General features: G+C 34.3%; 1 protein-coding gene across 1 annotated transcript in view; it reads left to right on the forward strand.

Moving 5' to 3' along the window:
* The window catches only part of LOC145259978 (leishmanolysin-like peptidase), a 109,674-nt gene that overhangs the window by 26,282 nt on the left and 73,365 nt on the right, over nt 1-10,027 (forward strand). Inside the window, exon 2 of the mRNA XM_080117970.1 lies at nt 8,887-9,017. Coding sequence (XP_079974096.1) covers nt 9,001-9,017 — 17 coding nt within the window. The 5' untranslated portion in view covers nt 8,887-9,000. The remainder of the gene's footprint in view (nt 1-8,886; nt 9,018-10,027) is intronic.

The raw sequence follows: 10,027 nt of genomic DNA on the forward strand, positions 1-10,027 counted from the left end.
GGGCTATACTTTGGATGCAATTCTATTTCCATGTGCCTAGCCATTCATAGCTATCTTGTTTGTATACTTTTTGGCATACCATCCCTATATCCTTTTGCATTTCCAATGCTTTTTTATTCTTGTATATATATAAAGTGAACGTGTCTGTGTGTGTGTACATTTCCCTACGCAATAACTCTGTCAATTTTAAGTGTACATACTCGAAATTTGATATACAGGGTACTGAGATTTGGGAAAATCTTTATGATCGGTTTTCAGCCAGAAATTTGGCTGTTAAGGCGTCAAAGTTCAACGATTTGACCTTTGAGAACTGTACCAAACTCTTCTGACAATTTTGGGTCTAAACACTTGAAATTTTAGATATGGGTTCCTTGGACATGGATCTAACTTAATAACTTGATTTGAGCCCAAAAGAATAAATTTTAAGGGGTCATAATAGGGGTCAAAGTTAAAAAAATTGACCGTTTTTTTTTTTTTTTTTTTTTTTTTTTTTTTTTGCTCAACATACACCTCCAAACACCCGGGCAACGCTGGGCTGAAATGCTAGTATATATATATATATATATATATATATATATATATATATATATATATAGGAACTGTGTGTGTGTGTGTGTGTGTTCGTTTCCTAAGGACTCCTAAACGGCTGGGCCAATTTAAAAAAAAAAAAAAAAAATTATTTATGAAATTTTTTGAAATTTCACACAAATGTACTTTCTGTGCCTGGCATTGTTTTTATACATTTTTTTCCACCTGAATATCTTCAAAAATATCGATAATCGAAAAAAAAATCAGTGAAAGAAAGAACAGGTGATTTTTAGCTGAAGTTAATGCCTTATATGACATTACATCACAAGTACATTTGAGACGTTTTATTACCGAACAAGCATAAAGGCCCGGCATATAAAATCAACATTAGATCCATTGATATGACAGGTGTGTGTTGGCAATGGATGTTTCTGCTTAAAGCACAATCGAACGATGATACTTGATATTTGTATTTTGAACTTTACTACAATGTATTGTGAACTAAGTCACTGTGAAGAGGATTGAACAATGGGCGATTTTTTTTTTTTTTTTTTTTTTTTTTTTTCAATGACAATGAAATATGGTTGGGTGAAACATTCATTGAACCTTCCAAAGTCTAGTAGTCCAAGGAAATAAACTATTAGAGTAAAAGGTTTTCTAGCATCTGTGGACTGTAACATTGAAGGGGTGAGACTTTGCTGCTTGTCAGGTTAGTAGGGAGTATGTATATCGAGGGGGCACAAGTGCTAGGAGTTGATTGGAGCACATTCCATTAAAATACTTGTAAAACAGATACAGGAATGCAACATTGCAACGATGGGACAACAATGTAGGACCTATTAAATTTGAGACTCTTTTTTTGGGACCCTGTCTAAGAGTGAGAGACTAGTGGTAGATGCACCCGCCCAGATGTGGGCAACAATAAATACTCCTTGCATGGGTGAATTGTGGCATTAAAAAAGATGTAGGATACTTTTTGGTGTGAGTAATTTTCTAGTATGATAGAGGGAGCCCACCTTCTTTGCAGCAGCTTCGGCAATGTCCTCAATGTATTTGTTCCAATTCATGTTGAATGTTAGGTCGAGGAGTTTGAAGGAATAAGCTTTCATGTAGGTTGTTATTTTTCATGGTTTTTCGCAGTTGTTAAAGAAAAGAAGTTTAGTTTTAATAGCATTAAATGTTACCATCCGTTTACGACCCCATTCCACCACAGAAAATGTGTAATTTCTTCTTTGTTGGCACAAACGCAAGTTATTTCCCCATTATAAACTGGTTTATTAACCGTAAAACCTTGTTGGCCATTTGCCGTTATAAAAATATATTTTTTATGTTCTTATTTTTATACAGCATAGAGAACTGCGTATTTATCAGTCAAAATGCTCAACTCCGATGCCTGAAATTTAAAGTGGGAAATCTTGCGCTTCCACGAGTTATCAATGAAAGTTTTCAGCACTTCTACACTATCAGAACGAAATTTCGGAAATCGTAAAACTGAATTTAACATGAAAACAATGGCATCTACATATTCCTCGTATTTTTAAGATGATTATATCCAAAAATTGCAAAAATCGATTAGGTAAAAGATTATTTATTAAAGAAAATAGAATTTGAAGAAAACGGTTGTATTTGCTTATGTAAGACACAGGAGAGTTCAAAAGGGAGGTAATTTTCCGTTTCGATTTATTTTATTAAAAACAAGATGGCTGCAATTTTTCAAAAGTTTTAAAAAGAAATCTGACTTGGGTGCCATCAGCTAAAATCGAAACCAAAACATTTAGCTATCAGATAAGTACTGTATTTAAACACTTATGTATTAGTTATGACATTGAAAAATTGTGTAGGCATCTTATCTAGATTTCAATATGCTGTGCTATATATATATATATATATATATATATTGAATATTTGGAATATAGACTTTTGCTATTTATTCATTATATGCTCTGTATTTACATTGAGCTTCTTAAATAAGGATTGGTATATATAAAAAGGAAATATAAATCAATAAAGAATATTTCCACAGGAATATATACACACAAACAAAACAGCTGGATTTGCATAAAGATGGTAAAATTAAAGTATATTATAAATATTAAAGAATTAATATTTATAAAATTATCTCAGCCAGATGTAAAAGCTCGATAAAACCAAATAGGAAATAGAGCTTATAATATGAGCAAACAGTTAATAAAATATGTTAAAAAAACACTTTGAAATGAGTTAAAAACATATTTAATCTGAAAAGGAAACACTAGATAAGTGGATAGTCCTTAATCAGCGGAGTTTCGAAGAAATACTTTCCTTCTCATCAGAGGGTAGGAATTAGCAAAATGCAGGATCGGATTTTGCATGCAGAAGTATTTGATGAAACAACAAGTAAGTCAAAGATCTTACTTGAAAACAAAAAAAGTGAAGCAGAGGGAATATGGTGAAGAAAAAGGTGATTACACATGAATGGATAGTCTGGATATATATATTATATACTGTTTTTTCTAGTCTTTCAGGATCTTCATCTCGGCTATTTAGGCTTCACCCCCCCCTCCCAGGATCCTTTCTTTTTTACTCCTACTATATCTCAACACAGACCCTAATCCACATCACTTTTTAGTCTTCTTTACGTACAACCAAATCCTATTTCTTATTCCTATTTTTAACAGCATTTAACGAAACTTCTTGATATTAACTTCCGATGACGTAGGTGGCCTGATATTTTCATTGCAAACTTTGCTATTGTATAAGCTGTATCGCCTGAAGAAATCTCTAGTTACTAAAAAGTAGCTGACCGAAATATGCTCAAGACTGTGTAGCAACATATTACTACTTATGTAAAAACAAATAAAAAGTATGGCGGAGTTGTACAACTATCACCCCCCCCCCTGCGTAATTTCTATACTGATAGGTTTTTTGAAAGTTTTTCACTGGATTATTATTGATTGAACACTAAATAACCAGATTATGAAAAAAAAAAAAAATGGAAAAAAAAAAAATCATCATTTCGACATTTGAAAGGAGTGCTTACTTTTTAGTTATAACGTTCTGGTAAATTGGTCACCCATTTTTTTTTTTTCTTTTCTTCTAAACACGGAAGATATGAAATGGTCCCATGGTGACAAAACAATGTATCGGGAGGTGTACGATATGAAAATTTAATTTAAAAAAACATGCTACATTAAATAAAAAAAAGCACTAAAAACATATCCAGTTAGGTAGAAAAATAACTTATATTGCCTTTGATAACATTTATTTGTTACATATTTGTTTTTTTGACAACTTTTTCGAATCTATGTGTACAGTAATACAAACCCCAAAAACTAAATAAGTTTAAAAAAAAAAAAAAAAAAAGAACTCGAAACTTTATTTTCATAAAAAAACAATGGTGCTAATGCACTTACTGATCCGCGCTATTTTTAAAATCATATTTCCAAGTTTAATTAAAGTTTTATGTTTTTTTTATTCAATTATAAGGTTAAAGTACAGAATAAGTACAAGACACCCTCCCCATGTTAAGAATGGCTTTTTAAATAATATTATTTCAGCACGGATCAATAAAGTGCATGAGTACCAAAACAATAAAAAAGTCATGTTCATTCTATCTTTTTTTGTTTCTTTGAGAAACAAAAATATTTATGATTTACAAATGTCATTTTTACTTTCTATGGTTTTGATCTACCCGCGTTTTTATTGGTTACAAAATGGGTGACGGATTTACCAGAATGTTGTAACTAAAAAAGTGAGCACCCTTTTCAAATGTCGAAATAATGATTTTTTTTTTTTTTTCAATTTTTTTTTTCATAATCTGGTTATTTAGTGTCCAATCAATAATAATCCAGTGAAAAACTTTCAAAAAACCTATCAGTATAGAAATTACGCAGGGGGTGATGGTTGTACAACTCCGCCAAAAGTATATATATATATATATATATATATATGATGAAAATAATGGAAATAATATTCCGACAAAATAGAGAAATAAAGGAACAAACCGAGTTCTGTGTTCATCAACATTTCGTCTTTATTTATCATCATTATATATATATATATATATATATATATATATATATATATATATATATATATAAAGATTTAAGCAAAGACGCCTGGACGATCCATAGTTATATAGTTATTAAGATATATTTTTCATTGAAAAAATTGACCGTCGTTTGCACAAAAACAACAACAAAAAACAAACTTTTGTTTGGTATCGTTTTACATAAACTACCTGGAACATTCCAACTGTAGCATGGTTCTTATTCTGCATAAGTGCCACCCCCCCCTTCCCAAAAAATTACTTTCTAATTTATTTTTTAGTTAGATCCGTGAAAATTCCACAGTTATATCTTTAATATAAGTATATTGTTGCCATGCATTGTTCAGCATTAAGATAGACCCCACAATATGATTGTATCACCATTGTTCAAATTGAAACATACATATGAGGTTTTGAAAAGCCAGCACACTTGTAGAAGCACACTCTATCCCACAAAAATGCCTGAGCAGCCCTGTTGACATTCTCTCATAGGTGTGACTTGGGCAATTAGCAATAAACTACCCCCTTCTCTTCCTAGGACTATACAGGATCATATCTCAGTCTAACAGCAACAGGACCACTGTTGGACTGTTATTTTATAAGTACTTATTTATTTGCCCCCCCCCCCACGAGGACACTTCCTGACCTAAAATGCACCAAACGTTGGTATTATTTTTTTTATTTTTTCCTTTCCCTCAATCATGTTCTACAAAGTCAAAAATGAAAACAGTTTTTCTCTAAAAAGCAACAAAACTAAACCAAACATCATGGATATGTATTTGAAGGCATAAAGAACTTGAAGAAATTGCTGGATTCTGCGTAAAATAGCCCCAAAAGGGGTCGATATGCTGTAAAGCAAAACAACCAAACCACATGAGGGTCAAGTTTGACACAAGGCTAGTTTTCAGTGTGAGGAAAATTCAGCTCCATAAAAAAAAAAAAAAATGGTACTCCGGATTGGGACAAATAAATGTAACCTCGGCCGATAATTTTTCTTTTGGTGACTGAGAACAGTAAAGATAAAGTATAGTATCATGACGGATACTACACTTTGTTCCTAGTCAAAAGGCTAATTTATTTATTTTTGAAAATTTTTACAAAAAAAAAAAAAAAGAAGCAAACTTCAGACATTATTTGCTTCATTAAATAACAAGATGTGGGAAACAGTTTTATTTTATTGCCAGAACCAGAGCCAGAGTCGAACCTTTATGAAAAAGTTTGGTTTTGGCTCTTTATGTAAAGTTCCAGCTCTGGTTCTGGCTCTTTATGAAATGGTCTGGCTGTTCATGAAAGGGTCTGGCTCTGGCTGTTCATGAAAAGGTCTGGCTCTGGCTGTTCATGAAAGGGCCTGGCTGTTCATGAAAGGGCCTGGCTCTGGCTGTTCATGAAAAGGCCTGGCTCTGGCTGTTCATGAAAGGGCCTGGCTCTGGCTGTCATGAAAGGGCCTGGCTCTGGCTGTTCATGAAAGGGTCTAGAGTCTGGCTCTGGCCCTTTATGCAAAAGTCCAGTCTCCGACACTTTTTCTAACATTTAAAACAATGAATTGACTCTGACTGCTCCACAAGGTTGAGGAAATCAAGCTTTCTCAGGCTAGAATCTTCAGATGAAGATTCCAGCCTGACTGTAAATTTGATTGCTTGATTCTTGAGCTGCAGAGAAACTGTTTTCCAGGCCAATATCTGCTGGCAGAATTACCATTTTTATGACTAATGTAATTACTCCTGTCAGATTTCCTTGAAGGTTATGAATATGAAGCGATGGAGTGGGTGATGGGGGGTACGAAATATGAGCAGGGATTGGAAGAAAGTAGATAGGTGTGGGCGGTGGTTATGGTGATCTGCCTTGATTGTACCAGTAATGTTTCCCAGGTGCGTGTTGTATCATCACTCGTCCCACCCAAGAGGCAACTTCTCAATTCCATTCTCCATTATTAGATCAAAGACATCTGAGAAAAGGAGAGGCAATTGCTGAAATGTTTATCAGCTAAGGCAGCGGTACTTATAGGCAATGGTATGGTGCACTTGCTAGGATCGAATCGAAGCATACATGGAGGAAGCCTTCCAAGGCGAACCTCGATTGGTAACTCAACAAGGTCAAGGACGTACAAATTTTATAAACATGTAGTTTAAAAAACGAAAACACAACAAACAAAAAAAAAACATTCAAGATTTGAAATATGTATCCAGCATAAATCAAATGTTTCTGAATTTTTTAGATGAGCATTGATTATTCGTTCTATTTGGATTATCCGGACTACTATTCTCATCTTGAATGTCATTTTCATAACGTTTTGGTCGATGTAACCTCCGACCTTTTTTGGGTGCGTCCTGTCGAACTTTGGAATCTTTTGTGCATTAAATAAATGGTTCTGTTCGAAATGTCGTTAACCATGGAGCCACAGTTACCTGCTTTCTCCTGCTGATTCTCTATTTGTGTGATATTTAGGCATGTCATTTGAGCAACCTCGGATTCTTTTGTCAAGAAAAACAGAAAGCAACCGATTTTAATTTAGATTGGTATGTTTTTTTTTTTGTTTTTTTTTGTTTTTTTTTTGTTTTTTTTCCCCAGATTGGTGGACTGAAATTTAGAGGAATTATAATTACAACCAGGATAAGGCCAAAAGCCACTTGAGGATAAGGGTTTGTGAGATTGTCAATTGGGTGATCAACCATACTGTGAACCATAGTTTTACGGGACGGCTCGACAAGCATTTGTATTTGTAACACAGCACGTGTGAGCATATGTGAAAATATCAGCAGAAGTTGTAGGATAGCTGGCTTGCAAAGGTATTAGCAGCAGTAACCAAAAAAAGCACATATGCAAATTAGGAAGTGTGCGTGGGTTTGCGTGACAAGCAAAAGAAAAAAAGGACAGCATGTGGTCTGAGAGTAGCAAAGTGTGCATCGAAGAAGATGGACGTGTAAAGCCAAAGATGAGAAATGGCTGGCTACGGCTGGTGTGGGGGTCCATGAGAGGTTTGAACTGTAACGAACATTGTTTGAGTATAACGGCCACGTTACATTTGTTGAAATTGGACTTGAAGATGGTTTTGTTGTAGTTAACTGGGAAGCAGTTCCATAGCATTGTGCTTCACAAGTTCTTGAAAAGAAGCTGTTTATAGAAAGTCTGTTTGGTCTTAGGTACATAGAGGAAGACATAGGAAAGTTCTTTGCTGTGGTTATAGTTAGACGAGTTCTTGCTGTGAACGTTTTATAGAGGAAATCAGAGGTTGGAACTCGGTATGTTCTTTTTATTTGGGTCATCAGAAATGATAGTCCATTATCATTTATAATGACCTAAATAAAAAGAACATTCATCCAGCTCCAATATCTTATGGTCCTGGATATGACCGTAAACTATATCCAATGGTGAGGGCCCCAGTTTGCGGGCTTTGAAGAGTGTGGAGCCACCCTTTAATTACCATTGCTCCCAGGTCCACTTTGACCCAGAGTGGTAGTACTTGTTAAGGTCCCAACTATGGGTTAAATAGAAAACGACTTGGAAAAAAATATATTCTATTAAAAAAATTTTCTTCAAAATAACTGGATTTGGCATTAAATAACCCGAAAAGGGTTGATATGCCGTAAAACAAAAACAACCAACCAATATCTTATAAATTTTTCCCAGCAAAAACAAGCTGTCAGTTCTTGGCAAGAAGCTATTGGAATAGGAACGTGTATTACAATAGTGATATCAAAAGCGAATTGGTGAAGACCACTAGACCAACGTATCAAAGGAGCAGAAGCAAAGGAAGCCTGAAATAGATCAGGCAATTTTGAAGACGTTCTTCAATATGTGCACCTTTGTGTTATCTCAAAGATAATTCCTCCAAAGACAATTTTGAGACTTCATACAGTTACGTACCTAGAAAATGGAACTATTAAACCTGATATAGTGGTATGAGACAGAAAGGCGAAAGCAGTGACTTTAGTAGAATTTAGTGTCACCAATGATGTTGCGTTAAACAGTTGATAAGGAAAAGATAACGAAATACCAAAGTCTTATGTACGACATGAAAAGAAAGTGGAATCTTAGGAAGATCTCCATCATCCCAGTAGTTATAGGAAAAACTGGACCCATTAAAAAGAATGTTTAAAAAAAAAAAAAAAAAAGAAAAACTACCTGTCAAACATACCCGGTAAATCAAGTGCAAAATAAGGCATGAGCAGAGCTGTTGAGACCAAGAGAGGGACAGTCGTTAAAATGGTTCAGTGCTGATATTGCAATAAATTAAAGTGACATTCCTTTCAGATAAGAGCATGGATTATACGGATTATACTTTGGACACTTCAGATTCCTGTGAATGATGAACTTGTTTACACACTCATCAGACGTCTTGCCATCTGGATCCGCATCATTTTTAAGCTCATATCATTTAGATATCACATGAAAAAATGTTTCATAATAGAAACTATGCTAGCCAATGGTATTAAGTGCAGAAACACATGTTAGTACTGGTCGAGTAATTCAATATGGCTACATTTTAAACACTTGCGTACCTAGAAATGCGAGCTATTAAACCTTAGATAGTGATATGTTACAGGAGGGAGAAAGAAGCAAGCTTAGTAGAAGTAAGTGTCCCCAACGGTGTTGCGTTAAACGTAGATGAAAGGGGAAAGGTAACGAATGACCAAAGTCTCATGTACAACATGAAAAGAAACTGGAATCTTAGGAAGATCTCCATCATCCCAGTAGTTATAGGAAAAACTGGACTCATTAAAAAGAATGTTTTAAAAAGAAAAATACCTATCAAATATACCCGGTAAACCAAGCGCAAAAGAGATTCAAACAATTGCATTGAAAGGAATGGTTAGAATCTTTAAAAATATCGCTCTGTTGGAATATGTGGTATAATGGGTTACACTTGTTTACATGCTCATCATCACGTCTTGCCATCTGGATCCGCATAAAAAAATGTCTCATCATAGAAACTATGCTAGCCAATGGTATTAAGTGCAGAAACACATGTTAGTACTGGTCGAGTTATTCAGTATGGCTACATTTAAACACTTGCGTACCTAGAAATGCGAGCTATTAAACCTTAGATAGTGATATGTTACAGGAGGGAGAAAGAAGCAAGCTTAGAAGTAAGTGTCTCCAACGATGTTGCGTTAAACAGAGTGGGGAGAGAAAAGATAACAAATACCAAAGGTCTTTTGTATAACATAAAAAAGAAACTGGAATTTTAGGAAGATTTCCATCATTTCAGTAATTATAAGAAAAATGGACTCATTAAAAAGAATGTTTAAAAAAACAAAAAAAAAACAAAAAAAAACTACCAGGCAAACATATTCGGTAAGCCAAGCACAAAAGAGATTCAAATAAATGCACTGAAAGGAATGGTTAGAATCTTAAAAATATCGTTCAGTTGGAATATGTGGTATAACGGATAATGTTTTTAAAATTTATTATATTTCTAGAGCTGAGAAGGAAAAGATAACGAAATACCAAAGTCTTATGTATGGCATGAAA

This window comes from Euprymna scolopes, chromosome 35, assembly GCF_053919585.1.
Source record: "Euprymna scolopes isolate OS-2025 chromosome 35, ASM5391958v1, whole genome shotgun sequence".
NCBI lineage: Eukaryota > Metazoa > Mollusca > Cephalopoda > Sepiida > Sepiolidae > Euprymna > Euprymna scolopes.